We start from the raw sequence: 24599 nt of genomic DNA, 5'->3' as shown, positions 1-24599 counted from the left end.
CCCTCCAGACATAACCATAAAAAATTCATCTTACTACTCTTAGCGTGTTTCAAAAGCCTGTTACAATTTGGGATCTAGCCTTACTGACATTATTTTATGTCCTTTATTATTTTTTTTATTCCTAATATGGATAATGTGACATATTTTTAGACTTACAATAATTTCCCATTCTTTTTGGATTATCATATCTATCTTTTCTCTAACCTTTTAAACTCAGTTATTTTAGAGTTTATAGTAGATGTTTGATGATGATGATTATGATGATGATGATAATGATAAAAGAGGACAGAAGGAGACACCTTTCACAACTCTAGCTAGAAGAAGAATTTCTTACAAAAAGGAAGGGACAGAGGTGATGATAAAAGATAAAACAAAGCAAAGATAAAAAACTTGGTTGCAAAAATGATTAAACTTTTTTACAAACAATACCAATGTAACTAACATAAGAAAATAAATTGTTGATAAGGGAGAGCATCTATCATCTAGGTGGCACAGTGGATAGAGTGTTGCTCATGGAGTCAAGAAGACCTGAGTTCAAATCCAGCTCCAGACTCTTTCCAGCTGTGTCAACCTGGGCAAACCACTTCACCTCTCTTTGCCTCAACTTCCTTATCTGTAAAATGGAAATAATCCCACCTACCTCTCAGGATTGTTATGAGAAACAAATGACATAATAGTTGCAAAGCACTTAGCACTGTTCCTGGCATATAGTAAGTGCTACATAAATATTAGTTATTGTATCTTTGATAAGAGTCTGATATCTAAGATAATAGGGAAATTACATAATAAAATCAAGACTGGTCAAAGTATATGAACAACTAAGTTGCAGAAGTATAATGCAACTATTAATAACCATAAGATTGTTCCAGAGAACTAATAATAAGATAATGCAAGTTAAAATGCAAATGAAAACAACTTTAAGATTTTACCTTTTATCCACCAAATCACCAAAGATTATAGAATATGAAATTAATTGCTGGCTAGATAGTGAAGGAAACAGGCACACATAAATTCTTAATGGAGATATAAAATGGCCCAAATATTCTGGGAAACAATTTTGAATTATGCATAAAAGTCACTGAACTAATCACACACTTTGACCCAGCCAAAGTCCCATACATAACAAAAGATTTAAAGTAGGTTTCTTAATGGCAGTCTAAAACAAAACAAATTGTGTGTTCATCAACTGTGGAATGTTCGAATAAATTGTGATATATGAATGTGATGAAATATTACTATAGCACAGAAATGATAAATATGAGGAATTAGAGAAATGTTAGAAAAATAGGAACTGACAAAGAATGAAGAACCAAGAGAACTATGTCTGCAAAGACTACAATTATGTATTATAGCTCAAAGTAGAACTAAAGTACTGCCAAAATCAGATTAGTTGCCATGACATAGTCTCAGTCTGGGGTGGGTGGGGAGAAGAAAAACACGGAAAAGCAGCAGAGCAGCATGGTACACATGATACACATGGTAGATATGAACGAGAAGATCTGGGTTCAAATTCCACCTCTAATTTTGACTATTTGCATGACCTTAGACAAGTCATTTATCCTTTATGGGCTTCAGTTTCTTTATCAATAAAAAGAGGGTTGAATTAGATGGCCTCTGAGGTCTTTTGTGGCTCTAAGTCTGTATAATCATGAATGTACGAACCTCCTTCTTTGTAGAAAAATAAAGCACTGCAGTTGTGGAATGTTATATTTGCGGTGCTACTTACTAGGTGGTGCAGTGGACAGAGAGCCAGCCTGGAGTCAGCAATGCCTGAATTCAAAATGTAGCCCCAGACACTTATTATCTGGCTGACCTTGGGCAAGTCACTTAATCTATTTGCCTCAGTTTCCTCAACTGCAAAATGGGAATAATATTTATACCTGCCTCCCAGGAATTTTTGTGAGGGTGAAGCGATATAATGATTATAAAATGTTTACTATAGTGCTTGGCACATAGTGGGTGCTTTATAAATGTTAGCCTTTACTATCGTTATTGTTATTGTCAGATGTTGTTGCTTTGTAGATTGAAGTTTGCTCAAATTTATCTTTGGTACAACAGAGGATTAAGTGGGGTGTATATATTGAGAAATGATTCTAACAAAAGTTAATCATTGGAAACTGCATGACAATAATACATATTTAATTAGGGCTTATTTTTCATCCCTTGCCTATATTCAAGCAGTAGCTAGGCAGCTCAGTGGATAGAGTGTTGGAACTGGAGTCAGGAAGTACTGAGTTCAATTTTGGCCTTAGACATTTAAACTTAGTTCACTTAAATTCTGTGTGACTCAAATTTCCTCATCTGCAATATGGTGATAATAATAACATCTACCTCCCAGGGCTGTGATGAAGATAAAATGAGATGATAATATTTGTAAAATGCTTTACAAACTTTAAAATGCTTTATAAATAATAAATGTTAGCTATTATTATTATGAACTTTAGGCTAATGTAGTTACCTTCTTCCAAGATTATCATCAATTTCATATCATCAACAAGTAATTTTGTATGGGTCCTCCAGAGTGACAGTTCCATTGATTTCTTCATCTGTCTTTTGGGAGATAAAAATAATCAGTAATGTGCAAGGAGAATTCTTCGATAAGCTTAAGGAAACATTTGAGCGTTTGTTTGGGGAGTTGTAATCTCCCATCTTTACTATACCATATCTATGGGTCAGTTTTCTGTCAATACTAGAAATGTATCATAAATGTCCTCCATTTGACCTGACTCTCTTTCATATGCCGATGATCATGTCCTTCTGTTTTCTTTTATCCTCACCCAAATGTTCTCTATTACCTTTGAACTCACAGTTTAATATGTACAGGTTAGTACCTTCTCCACTTATATTCTCTATTCTTATAATTATATTCTTATTCTTATAGTCTTGACTTATATTCTCCGTTCACTATCCTTAGATTGGTTTCTTGCCATCTTTATTATATATTACTCCCGTTCACACACTCTTCAATTCAGCCAAACTGGCTTTTTTGCGTTATTCCCACAAGTGACATTCTGTCTCTCATCTCTGTGCTTTGCATGATTCCGTGTCTGCAGTAGATTTCCTTCTCACTTGTTTAGCCTGGAATCTCTTGTTTGCTTCAAAGTTCAGCTCAGATGGCGCCTCCTACATGAGCCCCACCTACCCACCCACCCACCGCCTAGGTGCTAGTGCCCTCATAAAATTAGATTTTATTTATTTTGTATATACTTATATCTAGATAAGTAGTTTCCCAGGACAGAACAAAAGTTCTTTGAGGGCAGGTATTGTTTCACATATATCTATGTATTACCAGAACCTAGTACAATGTCTAGCATGTTTTGTTGTTGTTTAGTCATTCTCAGTCATGTTTGACTTTCTGTGACCCCTTTTGGGATTTTCTTGGCAAAGATACTAAAGTAATTTACCATTTCCTTCTCCAGCTCAATTTATAGATGAGGAAACTGAGGTAAACAGGATTAAGTGACTTGCCCAGGGTCACACAACTAAGTGTCAGAGGCTAGCTTTGAACTCAGGGAGATGAGTCTTCCAGACTCCAGGCCTGATGCTCTAGTCACTGAATCACTTAGATGCCTTGTCTAGCACATAGTAGGCTTAAAAATATACTCTGTGGTTGGTTTTTATCAAGCTGTATGTATAATTACATTGTATTACTACAGTTATGATTTCCATCCTAACACATAACAATGATACCTAAGAAATCATGTTTATCTCCCTGTGTTATCATTTTGACTTTACTTGGTTTTTTGGTCTTTGCTATTTTTGTTAAAAAAAATTCCTCACCTTCTTCTCTATTGTATTTTCCTAAGAATTACTTATTCTACTACCCATTCGACTAGGCAATACTCATTCCAGCTTTTCCATGATATTTTTATTCTATGCCTCCTCACTCATTTCCCTCTGTACTTGCCAATATTATAGTTTTTTGGGACATTTTTTCACCCTTTCACAAATTTCAGATTGAGTCGGCTTGCCAGACATCATTTTCCCATGCAAGAAGTGAACATGCAAGACACATCCCTTTCAAGGATCCCTTTGCTTTGGTCTTATAAGCCAGAGTCAAGAAAACCAAATTAAATTTGTTTACATGGCAAATTTATTATGCCTTAGTAGGATGCCCATTTTCCTCTTGCAATGGAAGCAGACCTGTTTTTCTTGCCAAGTAATTAATTTTTTTGAACACTAAAGTCAATATTAACCAATATCCAGTAAAGTATACTTTGATTTGGCTAGCCACTACGGAGAGAGACGATTGATGTGAGGTTATTTTCATTTGTTTATTTGTATTTTTGGCAGTGCTTCCTGTATTTACTCAGCTACCTCAGGATACAAGTGTAGAGGTTGGGAAGAATATAAACATTTCATGTAGTGCTCAAGGAGAACCTCAACCCATAATTACTTGGAATAAGGTAAAGCAACTTTTGAAAGATAATATTTAAAAAAAGGTAAGAATTGTACTAAACTAAAGCTACAGAAGTAGTCATTTTCAGATTGATTTATTATAGCTATGCTTTTCTCCCACAAAAGTGCCAGCTTCTTATCGTATGGAAGCAAACTGTTTCCTCTATCACTTTTTTTTTAAAAAAAGATATTTCAGTCGGTATCTGATTTGTTTTGCAACTTCTCACAAATGATGTCCCTTTATTATTTAGCTGACAGGGAAAGCTGGTTGAACAAGTATAGTTCAATTCTGCTAAGAAACAGTTATTCACACTATATTAAACCTTTGGTAAGATGCAACAGTGACAAAATGATGCAGGCTGAAAGTTTCATAAGGGCCCCATTTATTTCCAATTCCTCAAAAATGCATCACTGTCAATCATAGAATAAAACCTCAAGGTAAGGTTTTGCTGTTGTTTAGTCATTTCACTCATGTCCAGCCCTCTGTGACCCCTTTTTGGGGTTTTCTTGGCAAAGATACTAAGTGGTTTGCCATTTTCTTCTCCAGCTCATTTTACAGATGAGGAAACTGAGGCAAACAGGGTTCCACGGCTTTTAAGTGTCCGAGGCCAAATTTGAACTCAGGAAGATGAGTCCTTCTGACTTCAGGCATAGCACTATATCCACTGTGCCACTTAGCTGCCACTATAAGAAGCATGGGATTAAAAAATCCAAGCAATGTGATGAAAGCATTTCCAACAGATACAAAATCTTGTTTGGACTTGTGATTTCAGTGATATAAAGAACTACTTACTGGTATGGAATCTCCCTCCACCAATGCAAGTCAGCCTCTCTCCTGTTACAGTTACCTCAGGAAGTGAGAGGTTAAGTGATCTGTCTATGGTTACACAGCTAGTAGTTATCAGAAGCTGGAGATTAACCCAAGTCTTTCTGACTCCAAGGCTGATTCTCTAGTCATTGTCTTGCTGTTGCTTTAATGAAATTTAAATAAATATAAATATAATAAAATATGCATTATAAATAATACATAAAATATATAAACAAACTTAAATGTAATACATTATAAATAATAATATATAACACATATAATTATGTATAATAAATATAATAATAAAAATAAAGAAATCAAGGAAGCCTCGAGCACATTGGGTGGACCCTTTTTATGAGTACATGGATGAGAGTATCAGAAGATGGACAAGCATGGGTAGGATGCTTGCAGAACTCCTGAATTTATGATATCCCTCATTTGATTATTTATGGACATAATAATAATTAAGAGACATTTTAATTGGACACCTCACCCTTATTGGATTACTGGGACACGTTGATTATAATTATTTACTTCCTTCTTTTAACTTCATTCTAACAATCCCATAATTGTCTCTTGAATCTGGTCCTTAAAGATACACACACACATACAAAATAACACCACAAAACAATGACAAGCAAGCATTGGTGCAGCAGGACTTGTGGTTATTTCCAGAAGAACATGTCATCATGTACTAATTGTTCATGGTTACTAAACTGAATTATCCAGGACTCTTTGCTGAGTAGGCACATGTATCATCAGAGATGAATTTTTGAACAACGCCGCTATACTGGACGTGTACTTTTTCTTAAAGGAGAATATTAAGAGCACAGTTAATGATATCTTAAGGGTTAAGGGAGTTAATCCTCACAAAGGTTATTAATTCAGCTGGACATGCATTTATTAAATACCCAATTTGAGCTGTGGATTCTAGTGGACACTGTGGATATAAGGACAAACGTCAGTCAAGCAGTTCCTCCGTTCTCAGGCAATAATCGCATCAGGTTTGATATCTTGTCTCAGGAAACAGTGTCCTCTGTTGTCATCTTGGGAAGTTTCTCAAGACTAGGTTCATTTTTTCAAATATGATATAGGAACTTTCTATTTCTAGGAGTTAGAAGGGCCAAGGGTTTAAAATCATTCTCTTTAGCTGATTTCCTTCTTTGATCAATTAATAAAGGGACCAATTTTTTTTTTTGCATGAGGTAAAAGCTTAAATCAACAAATTCGTATTTTTAGATACTGGCTTAAGATTTTTTAGATATTACACAGTTAAAAAAAAGAAAGATAGCTTGTTACATGCGCTTTTTATAATATTAACTATCATTCGTGAAAGTACTTTGTGTATGTTGATCTATTTGATCCTCACAACAATCCTGTGAGGTAGATGCTATTATCTCCGTTTTACAGATGAGCAAACTGAGGCACATAGAGGTTAAGTGACTAGGTTAGAATCACATACCTAGTAAATATCTGAGGCATGATTCTAACCTGGCTCTTCTGACTCCAACTATCCAGCTCTATTCACTGTGCCACCTAACGTGCTCCCTTTTATCTCAGACATTCATTTCAGAGACAATCCATGGTTCTAAAATACTAACACAAAATTAAATTGATTTGACCCTTATTGCTGTATGATTTTCCTGTTTCCTTTTTTGTCAGTTGTCATATTTCAGTGCATTAGCTTTAAGATAATCCTTCTTGAGGTTATTATCTTTTATAGAAATTGATAGGAATAATAAATATTTTTAATTGGGCATTTTATCCATATTGAATTACTATTTCATATTTCATCATATTTACTCCTTTCCTCTAACTTCCTGTAACATCACACAATTGATGTCTGATGCTGGGCCTTAAAAAACAAACAAAAAACCCCAGTAATATTGGAACAGAAATCCCCATAACCAGTCATCCCCCAATCTCCCTTGGGGATTTGAGGGCCTAGTATCTCTGGCTGTGTTTCAGAGGCATGAAACAAATTCCTTGATAGATGTCACACCTTCTCCCTTGACACATGTGGCTTTCAAGAAAGATACCCACATACAAACAAAAATGAAAGCTAGTGTGTGACAGCTGATATGGGAACTCAAAGTTTTTGTGCCCTCATTGCAAGTTTTATGTGTCCTGACCTCTTTCACCTCCCTGCATGGTGGCTTCTCCAGCAGCATTGTGCCTGACTACTTGCCCACAAGACTGTTCTAGGATCTGATTACTCTCCTCAAGGTTGTGCATATAACAGGATCTCTTTCTGTCATTCACTCCAACTGTCTTATTTTACAGGAAAAAAAGCAACGAACCTGAGGCTCTGAAGGAGGTTTGAGAAATTTTCCTATAGGTGTCTACCATCTCTGATCACCTCAGTGTGCCCTAAATTCCTGATTATTGCTCAGCCTTTGCTCATCATAAATTTTGTGCCTAAAATAAACTTTTCCTCATCTCTACCTTTGAATTCATTCCCTTCCTCCTTAACTCAACTCCAGTGCCACCTTTTCCATGGCCTTCCCCTCTGCACATTATAGTTTGTATTATAATTATTTTCATACTGGTTTTATCTTACCTATTAAAGTGTAATCTCCTACAGGGTCGAGACTATGCTCCATTCTATCTTTTTACCCCAGGCATCAAGCACAGTGCCTTGAATGTATACTTATTCATTATTTCTTGAATTTTTTGAAGTAGTAAGGAACTTGGGTTGTATGACAAATATTTCGCTTGGACTTTGAAACACCTTGGCTTTCTTCAGGTAAGGGTGAGATTTCTAGAACTCTTTAATGGGAAAGTGGAAACATTTGCTACAACTATAAAGAAAGCCACAGCTGAAAATGAAGATTCTTTTTTTTTAATTAAAGGTGTTTAACTTATGTTTGTTTTTGAGCCATGAATTTCAAGCACTTGGCTTTCCTTTTTTCATTCTTAATGTTTTGTTTTGTTTTTAATTAGGCAGGTGTTCAGATTACTGACAGTGGCAAATTCCATGTAAATAATGAAGGTACCCTTACTATCAAGGATGTTGGGCAAGCAGACCAGGGAAGATATGAGTGTGTGGCAAGGAATCACTTTGGATTTGCTGCTACTAGCATGCTTCTCACAACCATTGGTAAGCTGTTATTGATTTTTATCATAATAGAGTATATCACAGTAAGTTTCTCTAAGGATGAAAATGAATGGGGAGCTATAGAACCATAGGAACAGATGTTTTTAAATTTCTTTTTATGGAAAGAACACTTTTAATCTCATCCTTATCTTACCTGCCCCATCTCACTATCTACAGTACCTCCCCACCATTTATTCACACCATTTAACACTGTTTTCTATTCATGTCAAAATCCCTTAAATTCATTCATATACATGTACCCCCTCCTGGTCTCCTCCCACATTTCATCCCTCCCCCACAACCTAGTAGATACCACTGGGTATTATGAAAAGCCTTCTATAAACCTTTCATTTAACGTGTATTAAACTTGGAGAAATTAGTCATTGTCAAATATCTGGGGAACAAATAACCATTTTCAAAGTGGTGAGGTAGAGTATTTCTGATCAGTTTTTGGTCTGGAAATATTTGATCAGTGTGGTGAACTCCTGTGCCCAAGGAAGATTAGAGGTGTTCATCTCTGTTATTCTCAAGAGTTGCCTAGGGAACAGAGAAATTGTGTCCATGGTCTCCTGGCTGTAGCAGATCAGTCCATCTATCAGTCAAAAAACATTTATTAAATGGCTACTATGTGCCAGGCACTGTGGTAAGCAATGGGGATACGAAAAAGAGACAAAAGATAGTCCCTGTCCTCAAGGAGCTCATAATCTAAGAAGAGACAACAAGCAAACACATATGTACAGACAAACTGTATAGAGAATAAATAGGAAACAATTATCAAAGGGAAGGCGTAGAATTAAGAGAGATGGTGAGAGGCTTCCTGAAGCTAAAGAAGTCAGTATGTGGAAAGAGAAGGGAGTACATTCCAGGCATGAGAGACAGCCAGAGAAAATACCTGGAGTCAAGAGATGGGGTGTGGTGTTTGTGGAACAACAAGGAGGCCTGTGGAGTTTATTGATTAGAGGGGTGACATAGTCAGACCTGAACTTTATGAAAGTCACATTAGTGACTCTATGGATCATGGTTTGGAGGGGGGATAGACTTGAGGCAAGTAGACCCATCACTAGACTGTTGCAGCAGTCCAGGTGTGAGGGGTGATGAGTGCCTGTACCAGAGTAATGGAGGTGTCAGAGAAGAGACAGGGGCTATACACTAGAGATGTTGCAAAGGTGAAATCAACAGGTGTTGGCAAAAGCCTGAACATGGGGGGTGAGAGACAGTGAGAGGTTGGAAATGATATCTAGCTTGCAAAACTGAGAGACTAGATAGGGATGGGGAACCTGTGGCCTTGAGGCCACATGTAGCCTTCTAGGTCCTTGAGTGCAGCTTTTTGACTGATTCCAAGTTTTACAAAACAAATCATTTTATTAGGGGGATTTGTTCTGTGAAGTTTGGATTGAGTCAAAGGGCCAGACCTGAGTCAAAGGGCCCTAGAGGGCCACATGTGGCCTCGAGGCCACGGATTCGCCACCCCTGGACTAGGAGCATGGTGTTGTCCTTGACAATAATACAGGGAAGCTAGTAGGAGGAGAGTTTAGAAGGAAAGATAATGAGTTCAGTTTTAGGCAAGTAAAGGTTAAGATGTCTACCAGATACCCAGTCTGAGGTGCCTGAGAAGCAATTGGAGATGAGAGATTAGAGCTCAGCATGTGTCAGGATCAGGATTTGAAAAGATGTCTTCCAAATTCGAAGTCTACACTCTGTCCTTTATGCCATGCCACCTCACACCTTAAAAGTGAAAGGGCACTTAGAGGTCATCCACTCTAACTGCCTTCACCATATTGCTTCTTAGTAATTAAAGAAAATAGACCAGCTGGTCTCTACGTACCCAAGTAATATGAAGCAACACACAAGAATAATGAAAGCAGCTGGTTGGTGCAGGAATCAGGAAGACAGAAGTTCAAATCTAGCCTTAAACACTTACTGGTTGCGTGATCCCAGGCAAGTCACTTAACCTCTGTTTGCCTTTGTTTCCTCAACAGTAAAATGGATATTAAAAAAGAAAAAAAAGCACACACCTCCCAGGATTTTTGTGAGGATCAAATGAGGTGTGGCACATAGTAGATGCTATCTAAATGTTTATTAGCAGCAGCAGCAGCAGAAGCGTGGCATAGTGGATAGAATACTGGCCCTGAATTCAGGAGGACTGAGTTCAAATGTGTCCTCAGACACTTAATAGCTTTGTGACTCTGGGCAAGTCACTTAAACCTGATTGCTTCAAAAAACATTATCATAATTACAAAGTGTTCTGCAATTTTTGCTGAAAAGGACTATGTCTATACAATCCCAGATATGTAAATTAAAAATGAAAAGCTCATCTACCTAAGTGATTTTCCTACCTGGCAACAAATGCCTGGGTAATAATTTATGTTTCATTTTTCCCCCATTTTTTTGTTGTGAGGATAGAATGAGATAATTGTAAACTGCTTAATACAGTGCCTGGCACACGTTCAGCTTAGTCATTTTCAGTTGTGTCCTACTCTTTGTGACCCCATTTGGGGTTTTCATGGCAAAGATACTGGAGTGGTTTGCCATTTCCTTCTCCAATTCATTTCATAGATGAGGAAACTAAGTCAGACAGGGTTAAGTGACTTGTCCAAGGTCACATAGTTCCTAAGTGTCTAAGGACAGATTTAAACTCAGGAAGATGAGTCTTCCAGACTCCAGGTATTCTATCTAATGTGCTGCCTAGCTACCCAGTGTGTACCCTGGCATATAGTAAGTGGAATATAAATGTTAGTTATTGTTATTAGTTCATATATTTACACAGTACTTTAATAGTAGCTCATCCACACGTTTTGGAGTTGTGTAGACTGAGACCAAAATTTTGTCACTTCTGAGAATAGTTGAAGGAAACGTATTGTTTAATGATCATGTTTGCCTAAATGGAAGAAGATGTCTGCTTCCTTCTGGTCTATGTGGAATGAATGCTCTTATACTGTGTGCAGAGTTGTTATATGTTAGAAGAGTACATGTGTAGACAGATTTGGGGAGAGCTCATTGAGAGCTCAGATTCTGGATATAGGCATTATAAGAGGGAATATTGATTTATCATCAAAGACTCTACAGTAGGCACTCATCGATAGCACGTAATGTCTGTATGTGCTAACTAACTAGCAAAGGCCAATTTTTCCCAGATGGGCTCAGAGAGTCTTTTTTTTTTCTAGCTTACAACCATCAGCTGAAATTAACATTTCTCAAAAAGTAGTTTGAGACATTTTATTTTTCCTATCTTCAGTTTCCATAAAAATGGAAAGATTTTCAAATAAAAGCCTTGAAATTTTCTCTTTTTCTGATCCTTCTTTTAGGGCCAGAAAGTCTGTCAGATATATTCATCATTATAATTCTGTGCTAAATAAAAGGTAAATTTGAAATATCTTCCTTTAAAAAAATCTGCATTTTTAACACGTCATGAAGAGCCAGAGATCCATAGATATACAGGTAGTTTAAATGGCCTGTGATTCAGGCAGTTATCTTCCAAATTTATATAAGCTATTTATTTTCATTACTTGTATTCCAATGTACACATATTTTTAATCTTTTGTAAAGTGTCTGTTCAATCACCTTCCTTTGAGAGTAGTGCTAATATTTAAAGATAGAGTGGGAAATATCTGTAGAATTATAATAACTAGAAAATTTGGTATTGTAGTTGAAATTCTTTGCCAAACATTATTTTCCCAAGGTGCTAAAACTCTATTCTCTTTCTCCTGTGCCATATCATCCCATCTTTCTCTGGGCTAACATCCATTAACTTGCAGCAACGGTGCTGAAAACCAATTATCTAAAAAAAAATAAAGAACTCAATTTCTCTTCCTTTCTACATAAAAATGGAAAAATATTGTGAAAAGGAATTTGTGGTTTGGGGGTGAGAAGGCATCTTAGAAAGTAAATAAAGAACATTTTTCAAGTACTTACAAGGTGCTAGGCAATGTGCTAAGTGCTGAGGATGTAAAACCAACTAACAAAATGGTACCTACTCTTAAGGAGTTTACATTTTAATAAGGCAAGATGAAACACAAAGCGGGGCTAGGAAATAAGCATGAAAGGAAGATAAGTAGAGGCCAGGCAGGCCACGTGGAGGTGAACCACTGGGATTTCTCATGACATGGACATTCCAAGCAGGGTCTCATCTGGCATTGAGCTGACCTCAGGGTGGAGTTGTGTCAGGGGTTTTATTAGTATTCCATAAGCAGAAAGCCTTTGAAAAACTAATTATTTGGAATTTAGCAATTACCAACAAAACCAAACATTTAAATATATGAAAATACAAATTTGAAATGATAGTATGTGAAACGATTATTTTCAGTTTACTGAAAATGTGTATATTTACTTAAGATAATAATGATAATAAAAATATACTCTACTATTCCAAACTATTTTCCTTCTATGTATATTCTTGCTTTGATATTTTGTAAACATTATTGCAGTAAAAATGTGTATTATCTTGATTTCATTTTCTTTTATCTGTATTTCCTTATTTATGTTTTCTTCATACTTGTAATTTCTTATTTTGCAATAACATTTGGTTAGATTCATCTATCATATTTTGTTTAGCCATTATCCATTCACTGGAGAAATATACTGTTTACAGATTTTTTTGCTATTACAAGCAATACTTTTATAAATATCTTTACCCACATAGGTGTTTTTTTCCCATTTCAGTACCACCCTTTGCATATAGGCCTAGTCAGGGAACTCCCTGGGTCAAATGGTATGAATGGTTTTGTAACTCTTATTCTATGCTGTCATATTTCTGTGCAAAAAAATTGCCTGCATTGAAAGTTTAATTGGTAGTATATATCCAAAAACACAGTGGTGTTTAATGTTAATATTTTTAATGATACATATGCCCTCAATCCCTCCCCCTCCCATCTAGCAGATACAGTCATCATAGTCTCTCCACCCCATATTCAACATCTCTCTATCTGATTCCTTCCCTACTCTTCTAAACTTTCCTTACTACTTCAAACATCCCTGTCTCTTCCTATCCTTAAAAAAAATCAAACCCCTATATCCTGCTGTTGCCTGAAGATACCATACTTTATTTTTCTTCCCTTTCTTAGCCAGACTCCTAGAAATACACTTTACAGTAAGGGCTTCTACCTCCTCTCCTTTCCCTTCTTAACCCTTTGCAATCTTCCTTCTGCCTTCAATACTCTTCTGAAATTGCTATAATCTGCAGTTACCAATGATTTCTAAATTTCCACATCTATGGTTTTTTTCAGTCTTCATCCTTCCCAATCTCTTTGCTGTATTTGATATTATTGGTCACCCTCTCCTGGATATTCTTTCCTCCCTGGATTTTTATGATGGAACTTTCTCCTAGTTCTCTTCCTGTCTGACCACTTCTCAGTCTCTTTTGCTGGCTCATCATCCACATTAGCCTGTCTCCAATCTTTGGGTTTTCTTCAAGGCTCTGCCTTAGTATTCCTACTCTTCTACGTTCTTTTCTTGGTTACCATGGAACTAGACAGCTCATACAGGTTTAATGTCTCCTATATACATATGCATCTCTCCCTCTCCCCCGCCCTCTCTCTCTCTTTCTCTCTCTACCTCTTTCTTTCTCTCTCTCATCTCCACACTAATCTCTCCCCTGAGCTTCGATCCCACATCACCTATTATATATTTAAAACTGGATGTCCCAGAAGCAACTCAAACTCAACATATCCAAGACACAGTTCATTATATTTACTCCTGACCCAACCCTCTTTCAAGCTTCTTCATTTCTGTCAAAGATAACACCATTCTTCTAGTCTCCCATGTTTGTATTTGACATTTTTTGCATCTGACTCCTACTCTCTATTCGCAAAAGTTCAAACACTCATCACCTTTTGTTTAGATCAATGTCATCACTGCCTAATTGGTCTCCCTGTCACAAGTCTTTTACCATTCCTTTCCATCATCCATTATGCTGCAAAATGAATTTCTTTAAGGACACATCTAATTCTGTCACTCACTTGGTAAACCTCAGTGGCACCCTGTTGCCTCTAGAATTAAATATAAATTCTGTTTAGCTTTTAAATCCCTTCACAACCCAGCTGCAACCTATTTTGTCAGCTTCATTGGACATTATTCTCCCTCCTGCACTGTGTAGTCCATCCAAACTAATCTTTCTGTTCCTTAAGCAGAACGTTCCACCTCTTGTATCTCTGCCTTTGATCTAACTGCCCTCAGTGTCTAGAACATATTTCTGCTTCGTCTTTATCTCACAGACTTCCTCTCTTCCTTCAAAACATAGCTCAGGTACCATCCTTCTATGTGGACCCTATCCTCATCCCTTCACTGTTAGTTCCCTCCCTGTCAAAATGCTTTGCATTTATTCTCTTCATATTTATTTTATATATGCTTCCTTATGTACTTGTAGCAGCAAGCACCCCAACATACCCAGGATAGCCTCCTAGCACAGCTTCTTTGATCTGCTTTTCTAGGAATGACTGCTCAAAAAGGGTTCTTTAACTACATTCTTAGTTCGGGGGAAAAGTCAGTATCCTGAACATAAGAGAAAAAACAAACAAAGAAAAGCGTAAGCAGAGAAATTAGCACAAAGACCAACAGACAAGGCTTTTAACTGCCGGATGAAAACAATGTTGCTATACACTTCACACGTATCACTGAATTGAGAGAGCCTTTACATCTGAGCAACTGGGGAGCTCTGAACATAGAGCTACTCAGAATCTTGACCAGGGGATCAAAAGATCCTTCTCATAAGTGAACCCCCCCACCCAAAGCAAAATACCAATTCAGAGTATACATATATATATATATAGATATATATATAGATATATATATAGATATATATATATAGATATACATATAGATATAGATATATATAGATATAGATATATATGAATCTTGACCAGGGAATCAAAAGATCCTTCTCATAAGTGAACCCCCCTCAGCCAAAGCAAAATACCAATTCAGAGTATATATATGTGTATGTATATATATTATATATATATATATATATATATATACACACACACACATATATATACATATATACACATATATATAATTTACATATACATATATATTTCTTGGAGCCAGAAGGCAAAATACCAATTCAGAGTATATATATTTCTCAGAGCCAGAAGGCATCACATCCCTCATGACTCAGTGCCTAATCAACTTAGTACCAAAAGGTGTGAAAGCCTTCCTACAAGCAAGCCTCCCCTAAGCAAGCTTCCCTTGATGGGCTCCACGTGAGGCTGGGAAGACCTTCATATCCCTTTAACATTATAGTACTCAGCTCCCCACATTAGAGCATAAGCTCCTTAAGAGTAGGAATTGTGTTTTTATTGTATTTATAACCCCACTAATTACCATAGTTTCTGGCATATAGTTTGCCACTTAATAAATACTTATTGATTGATTAGCTTATTTTTGCAAAATTATGGGCACGAAGGAGAATACCAAAATTATTTTCCTTTTTTATTAGTGGAATGTTTTATCAATGTTAAGATGGCTGTTGCTAATTTTTGTTTCTTTTAAAGTCTTTTTTTTTTGAGAAAGACTGTAGTAATACAGACTTTTAGACTTCGGGTCTTTAAGATATTTTTATTCAGCATTCTCATTTTAATGACTAGGGAAATGAAACAAAGATCAGTCCAGTGACTTTACCAAAGTCAAATGATAAGTTGGGAAGGGGGGCGGAGCCAAGATGGCCGCATGAAGGCAGCGTCTTACCGGAGCTCTCTCACAAGGTCTGTCAGATTCCCATAAAAAAGTGAATTTGAGCAGATTTGAGAGAGTCAGAAACCGCAAGCAGTCTACGTGGGGCAAATTTCCGAGCCGGGAGAGTTTGAAAGGCCAGAGGAACGAACCTGCAGGCTCGAAGAGTGCTCGGTGCGGAGCTGCTCCAGACCAAGGCGGAAGCGGCTGGCCGGGAAATCCACATGGGAGACGGGCTGGGAGAAAGCTGGGCGCCCGAAACCGGCAGAGATCCCCAGGCTTCCCAACACAGGACGGCAGTATCTGGGAGCGACAAGAGGCAGCGCAACGCCACCAGCCGCGAAAACACCCAGCCCTGACGCTTGCAAAACCCAGGAACTCGGCTTCTTGAACTTCCGGAAGACTCAATGGCCAGGTAACCGGCTCTAACCCCTCCCCCCCTCACCCAGAGAATTCCTCGGGAAAAAAAAAAAAGAGAACTGAAACAGAGGAGAGAGTAGCGGGGCTTCACAGGACAAATACTAGAAGCTCATTAGTCCCAGAGGGGAAGAGTCAGCAGGGGGCCAAGCCAGGAGCCCAGACGTAACCTTGCTCCCCCAGGGGAAGCGCCAGTCATCAGCTCAAACAACAAACAGCTGAGACCATTGCTGAAAAGCAAGTGCTGGAGAGCACCCACAGGGAGTGAGACGCCAGGGAGCCAGACCCCTCCCCCACACCTCAGGAAACTGAAGGTTATAATTCTAGACTCACAACCCCCAGAATAAGAAAGCTGGGACAGAAAGCCCTGAGATCCACAGATAGAAATTTGTTGTAAAGCCAGCAAAAGGCAAACCAACATGAAGAAGAACACAAAAAAACCGAGGACAATAGATTCTTTTTATGGAGACAGACAGGATCAAAATATCGACATAGAAGAAGATAGCAATGACACGGTAGATACATCAGATACCTCAAAAGCTAATATGATCTGGTCTCCAGCCCAAAAAGCACTGCTGGAAGAGCTAAAAGAGGATTTTAAAAACCAAATTAGGGAGGTAAAAGAAAACATGGAAAAAATGGAAAAGTCCCTAAAGAATAAGATTGGCGAAATGGCTATGGAGATTCAGAATCTAGAGAGAGAAAAGGACACCCTGAGAGGTGAAATCAACCAATTGAAAATGGAGGCTCAAAAGCAAAATGTAAACACTAACTCATTTAAAATTAGACTTGAGCAAGTAGAAGCTAATGAATCTATGAGGCATCAAGAAGTAATAAAACAAAACGTAAAGAATGAAAAAATAGAAAAAAATGTGAAATATCTGATTGGCAAAACTACTGACCTGGAAAATAGATCCAGGAGAGACAATTTGAGAGTTATTGGTCTACCGGAAATCCACGATGAAAAAAGGAGCCTTGACAGTATCTTCGAAGAAATCATCAAAGACAACTGCCCAGAGGTCCTAGAACCAGAGGGCAAAATAGTCATTGAAAGAATTCACCGATCACCCCCTGAAAGAGATCCCAAACTGAAAACACCAAGAAATATTATAGCCAAATTTCAGAGCTATAAACTCAAGGAGAAAATACTGCAAGCAGCCAAAAAGAAGCAATTCAAATATCGTGGAACTACAGTCAGGATCACGCAGGATCTCTCAGCTTCCACATTAAAAGACAGGAGAAATTGGAATATGATATTCCGAAGGGCAAAGGAGCTGGGACTACAACCAAGGATCAACTACCCAGCAAAACTAAGCATAATTTTCCAGGCAAGGCGATGGACATTCAATGAAATAGGGGAATTCCAGACCTTCCTGATGAAAAGGCCAGAACTCAATGGAAAATTTGATCTCCAAATACAAACCTCAAGAGATACATAAAAAGGTAACCAGGGGGAAAAACCCCACAAACTTCATTAACCAATAAGGTTAGGTTGTTTACATCTTTATATGGGATTATATCATCTTATGTATGTTTTTTATGTATATATATACATATACATATATAAGTCATTCTTGTGAATGGTACAACTATTGTGACAAATGAAAGGGATATACATAGGTTGTGAATGCCTGTATAAATTAACTGATGTAAAGATATAAAATATAAATAAGAGATATAAAGGGAGGGCTATGAGGGAAGTGGTAAGGAGGTTGTAGAAAAGGGTAAATTACACCAAAGGAAGTGGCAAAAAAACATATTATAGTAGAGGGAAAGAAGGGAGGGAGAAGAGCAGTATTTGAGCTTTACTGTCATCTGATCTAGTTCAAGAAGGGAATAACATACTCTGATAAGTTTAGAAATCTAACTTGTCCTACGGGAAGTGGGAGGGAAAGGGGGGAAAAAGGGAGGGGGGAGGGCAGAAGGAAGAGGAGAAGTAGCAAGTGGGTAACGGTAAGATAAGGGAGGGGAATAAAGAGGGAGGGTTAACTGAGGAAAGCGGCGGTCAAAAGCAAAACTTTGTTGGGGAGGAGAAGGGGAAAGGGAGAAATAAAAGCATAAACAGGGGGAATTAGGATGGAGAAAAAGACACAGATAGAAATCATAACCCTGAACGTGCAGGGGATGAACATTCTCACAAAACAGAAGCAGATAGCAGAATGGATTAAAAACCATAATCCTACAATATGCTGTTTACAAGAAACGCATCTGAAACAGGGGGATACACATAGGGTTAAGGTAAAAGGCTGGAGTAAAATATATTGTGCCTCAGCTAAAGTAAAAAAAGCAGGTGTAGCAATCCTAATCTCAGACAAAGCAAAAGTAAAGATAGATCTAATTAAAAGAGATAAGGAAGGACATTATATCCTGCTAAAAGGCACCATAAACAATGAAGCAATATCATTGCTTAACATATATGCACCAAGTGGTAAGGCATACAAATTCTTAGAGGAGAGGTTAAGGGAGTTACAGGAAGAAATAGACAGCAAAACTATAATATTGGGAGACCTCAACCTCCCCCTTTCTGAACTTGATAAATCTAACCTCAAAATAAATAAGAAAAAAGTTAAGGAGGTAAACAGAATTTTAGAAAAGGCACATATGATAGACCTCTGGAGAAAACTGAACGGGGATAAAAAGGAATATACTTTCTTCTCAAAAGTACATGGCACATACTCAAAAATTGACCATGTACTAGGGCATAAAAACCTCACAATCCAGTGCAGAAAAGCAGAAGTAGTCAGTGCATCCTTTTCAGATCATGATGCAATAAGAATCATTTTTAATAAAGTACCATGGAAAAATAAGCTAAAAACTAATTGGAAACTAAATAATTTAATTCTAAAGAGTGAGTGGGCCAAAGATCAAATCAGAGAAACAATTAATAATTTCATTCAAGAGAATGACAATAATGAAACAACATACCAAAACTTATGGGATGCAGCAAAAGCAGTTCTTAGGGGAAGTTTTATATCTCTAAGTGCCTACATGAATAAAATAGGGAAAGAGGAGATCAACGATCTGGGCAGACAGCTGAAAAAGCAAGAAAAGGAGCAAATTGAAAACCCCCAATTAAATACCAAATTAGAAATACTGAAAATCAAAGGAGAGATTAATAAAATTGAAACCAAGAAAACTATTGAATTAATAAATAAAACAAAGAGCTGGTTTTATGAAAAAACCAATAAAATTGACAAACCTTTGGCCAATTTGATTAAAAAAAAGAAAGAAGAAAATCAAATTACCAGTATCAAAAATGAAAAGGGTGAGGTCACCTCTAATGAAGAGGAAATCAAAACAATAATTAGGAATTATTTTGCCCAACTGTATGCCCATAAATTTGACAAACTTAGAGATATGGATGAATATCTACAAAAACATAAACTGCCCAGACTAACAGAGAAGGAAGTGAAATTTCTTAATGACCCCATATCAGAAAAAGAAATTGAGCAGGCCATCAACGAACTCCCTAGGAAAAAATCTCCAGGGCCAGATGGTTTTACATGTGAATTCTATCAAACATTTAAAGAACAACTAATTCCAATACTTTGTAGACTATTTGGGAAAATAGGTGAAGAAGGAGTCCTACCAAATTCTTTTTATGACACAAATATGGTACTAATACCCAAACCAGGTAGAGTTAAAACAGAGAAAGAAAATTATAGACCAATTTCTCTAATGAATATTGATGCAAAAATTTTAAATAAAATATTAGCAAAAAGATTGCAGCAACTCATTACGAGAATAATACACCATGACCAGGTAGGATTTATTCCAGGAATGCAAGGCTGGTTCAATATTAGGAAAACTATTAGCATAATTGACCATATCAACAACAAAACTAGCAGAAACCATATGATCATCTCAATAGACGCAGAAAAAGCCTTTGACAAAGTACAACACCCATTCCTATTAAAAACACTAGAAAGCATAGGAATAAGGGGAACCTTCCTCAAAATTATAAATAGCATCTACCTAAAACCATCAACAAGCATTATTTGTAATGGGGATAAACTAGATGCATTCCCAATAAGATCAGGGGTGAAACAAGGATGTCCATTATCACCCCTATTATTCAATTTGGTTCTAGAAACATTAGCTGTAGCAATAAGAGAAGAAAAAGAAATTGAAGGAATTAGAATAGGAAAAGAAGAAACTAAATTATCACTGTTTGCAGATGATATGATGATTTATCTAGAGAATCCTAGAGAATCAAGTAAAAAACTACTTGAAATAATAAACAACTTTAGCAAAGTTGCAGGATATAAAATAAACCCACATAAATCCTCAGCATTCCTATACATTACTGACAAAGCCCAACAGCAAGAGATAGAAAGAGAAATTCCATTCAAAGTTACTGAAGGCACTATAAAATATTTGGGAGTCTATTTGCCAAGACAAACCCAGGGCCTATATGAACATAACTATGAAACACTTTTCACGCGAATAAAATCAGATCTAAATAAATGGAGAAATATCACTTGCTCATGGTTAGGCCGAGCTAATATAATAAAAATGACAATTCTACCTAAATTAATCTATCTATTCAGTGCCATACCAATCGAACTACCAAAAAATTTTTTTACCGAGCTGGACAAAATAATAACAAAATTCATTTGGAAAAACAAGAGGTCTAGAGTATCTAGGATATTAATGAAAAGACATGCTAGAGATGGTGGTTTAGCCACACCAGATATTAAACTGTACTACACAGCAGCAGTCATCAAAACTGCCTGGTACTGGTTAAGAAACAGGGGTGTGGATCAGTGGAATAGGATAGGTACACAAGTAGGTGAAATCAACAAGTTTAGCAATCTACTCTTTGATAAACCCAAAGAAGCCAGTTTCTGGGCTAATAATTCACTATTTCACAAAAACTGTTGGGAAAATTGGAAAATGGTAGGGAAAAAATTGGGCATAGACCAATATCTTACACCATATACCAAAATAAAGTCAAAATGGGTTCATGATTTAGGAGTAAAAGTTGATACTCTAAATAATTTGGGAAAGCAAGGAATAGTTTACTTATCAGATTTGTGGAAAAGTAAAGAATTCATGACCCAACAAGAGATAGAGAGCATTACAAAATGCAAAATGGATAATTTTGATTATGTCAAATTGAAATGTTTTTGTACAAAAAAAGCCAATGCAACAAGAATTAGGAGGGAAGCAGAAAATTGGGAGAAAATCTTTGCAACTAGTATCTCTGATAAAGGCCTCATCTCTAAAATATACAGGGAGCTAAGCCAAATATATAGGAATACAAGCCATTCCCCAATTGAGAAATGGTCAAAGGATATGAACAGGCAGTTTTCAGAGGAAGAAATTAAAGCTATCTACAGGCATATGAAAAAATGCTCTGGATCGCTGCTGATTAGAGAAATGCAAATCAAAACAACTCTTAGATACCACATCTCTCCTGTCAGATTGGCTAAAATAACAAATCAGGAGAATGATAAATGCTGGAAAGGATGTGGGGAAATTGGAACATTGTTGCATTGCTGGTGGAGTTGTGAGCTGATCCAGCCATTTTGGAGGGTGGTGTGGAACTATGCCCAAAGGGCTATAGAAATGTTCATACCCTTTGACCCAGTAATACCACTTCTAGGGTTGTATCCCAAAGAAATCATGCAAGCGGGAAAAGGACCCATATGTACAAGAATATTTATAGCAGCTCTCTTTGTGGTGGCCAAGAATTGGAGAGCAAAGGGATGCCCATCAATTGGGGAATGGCTGAACAAGCTGTGGTATATGAAGGTGATGGAATACTATTGTGCCATAAGAAATGGGGATGATGCAGACTTCGTAACAACCTGGAAAAACCTACACGACATAATGCTGAGTGAGCGGAGCAGAGCCAGGAGAACGTTGTGCACAGCCACAGATATGTGGATTCCGTGAGGACCAACCCTGACATACTGCGCTTCTTTCAGCAACCTAAAGGGGCAAGGACAATTCCAGGAGACTCACGATGGAGAATGCTATCTTCATTCAGAGAAAGAACTGCGAAGTTTGAATACAGACTGAGGCACACTACATGCTCGCCTTTTCTGCTTCTCTTTTGTTTTTGTTTTTGGGGTTTTTTTTTTGTTTGTTTGTTTTTTTTTTTTGGTTCTGTTTCTTCTTTCTCATGATTCATTCCATTAGTCAAAATTCTTCTCCACGACTTGACTAGAGCATAAATTAATTCAATGCGAAGTTATACATGACAGTTATATGAGACTTCATGCCGTCTTGGGGAGGGAGGGGGGAGGGAGGGGAGAAAAACTGGAACTCAAAACTATGTAGAACCGTGTGTGGTAAACTAAAAATAAATAAAACACCTTTAAAAAAAATAAAAAAAAAATGATAAGTTGGTGGCAGAACAATGAATTGAACACAGGTCTCTCGATTCCCAGTCTAGTACTTATTGAACTCCCATGTAGCATATCATGTAGAAGGGCATCTAGAAGGGGGTAAAATAATCACCCAACCGAGAGCCAAGTATTTAGGTATATAGAAACATCTGAACAAAGAACTTAATTTTTCTCTTCTTGTTCCAAGTTTGTAATATAATATAGGTCTAACATATTTCTAGGCGATAGAATATGCTGTGTTTTTGGAATTATACTATGAAGTGTCACCAGCAATTATAAATTATAGTCATGTAATCATATTAAGGAAGTGAAGTTAGTGGTTGAGTAACTGGTTTTATTGCACAAAATCTGCTTACCTACAAAATTTATTAATTCACAATAGATCTTCTAGTCAGTGCAAATTAGGGAGGTCTTACATTACCCAGAATAGGCAAGTAACACTTAGTTTCACCTTTGTCAAGTACTAGCAGCAGTGTTAATAATGAAGCTTTGTTGTTGAAAAATCCAAACCTCTAATTAAGCTTAACACAGTCCTCATTTAAATGCACATAGAAGTCCTGTGCTGTAAGCACTCTTCTGTCCTAAGGGAACACACATGATTTGACGCATTTTAAAGATAAAATTCCATGAACAGCATACTTTTAAGCCACTGCAAGTATTATCTTACTTGTATTGCTCAGAATTATGATTTAGAATTGGTGGATGGTAGAAGTATCTTCCAAATAAAACTTGTTAACACAACCTGAAGGTTGGAGTGGGAGTGGGGAGAAAGGGTAGATAATGCCATTTTTCATATACTCTCTAAAGAGACTAGTGATGTCCTCCTAGGCAAATGAACTCCATTTACATGTTTAATGATGCAAAGTGATGAACAAGAAAGATTTATTGAAGTTCAAAGAAAATTATGTAACAAAAACTGTCATTAATACCAGTTTGTATGCAAGAAGTTTCCTTGGTTCCACAGCACAGTCATCAGAAATGTCAGCCCTTTTCAATGTCACTCATTTAAAGAGATTTAAATTTGATAGTGTACTTCGAGTTGCATCATTATGCCAATTTTCCTCAATGAGAAGACTACAGAACAAAGCAGACAACTCTTTTGCTACTGCCATGGAAATGAGCCACTACTTCTTGTGGTCTAGGCAGTTTTCTACTAGACAAAGTCTAAGAATGATCACTTTTGATACAGCAGCTTTCTACAGATCCAGTAATCCAACTAGGATTATTAATAACCAATCAGTCATCAAAGCTATAAATTGTAAAAATGGAGGATGAATGATTATGTAGTCATCTTGCTATGGATGCAGTAATGTCTAGTTATTGTAGGCCCTAGATAAAGTGTTAAAATTACTAGTTGAACCTAGCAAATACCCTGATGGTGAGATAGGTGATTTAACTTTGCCCTATTCCTGGATAGTTGTATAATTTGGCAGAAAAGGGACCCAAAACTGTGATTTTTTTAAACTAGATTTCCCTCCCCACTCACCTAAAAACTGTGTCATTTCAGATCAACAATTCATACTTATCTTATAGTATTAGAGAAGTACCTAGGATAGTAAAATGTTTATTCCCAGGTGTGCATGTAGTGTGTGCTTCAGAGGGTGAGGCACATACTAATGCTTGACAAAAGGGGGGGTATTTTGTGTTTCCTTTTTAAAATATAGTTTTTAAATGAAATTTAGTTTTTAATTAAAATAAATTTAGTTTTAGTTTCTATAATTTTTGTTAGATTAAAACCAAGGTCCATTATGATTTAGTATTCAATAATTATTCACTTTTAAAAGTAAAATAAAATTCTTAGAGTACAAACCATAATGAAATATATTGTGCATCCATATGGACTTGGTGACTTACT

At 36.8% G+C, this 24599-nt stretch overlaps 1 protein-coding gene across 1 annotated transcript in view; it reads left to right on the top strand.

Annotated features, from left to right (window-relative positions):
- Nucleotides 1–24599, top strand: part of PXDNL (peroxidasin like) — a 570999-nt gene that overhangs the window by 443471 nt on the left and 102929 nt on the right. The window contains exons 13-14 of the mRNA XM_036767090.1: nt 4294–4406; nt 8150–8306. Of these exons, the coding sequence (XP_036622985.1) occupies nt 4294–4406; nt 8150–8306 (270 nt within the window). The remainder of the gene's footprint in view (nt 1–4293; nt 4407–8149; nt 8307–24599) is intronic.

The sequence above is a fragment of the Trichosurus vulpecula genome, chromosome 1 (assembly GCF_011100635.1).
Source record: "Trichosurus vulpecula isolate mTriVul1 chromosome 1, mTriVul1.pri, whole genome shotgun sequence".
Classification (NCBI taxonomy): domain Eukaryota; kingdom Metazoa; phylum Chordata; class Mammalia; order Diprotodontia; family Phalangeridae; genus Trichosurus; species Trichosurus vulpecula.
This window is presented reverse-complemented; position numbering and strand designations above follow the sequence as displayed.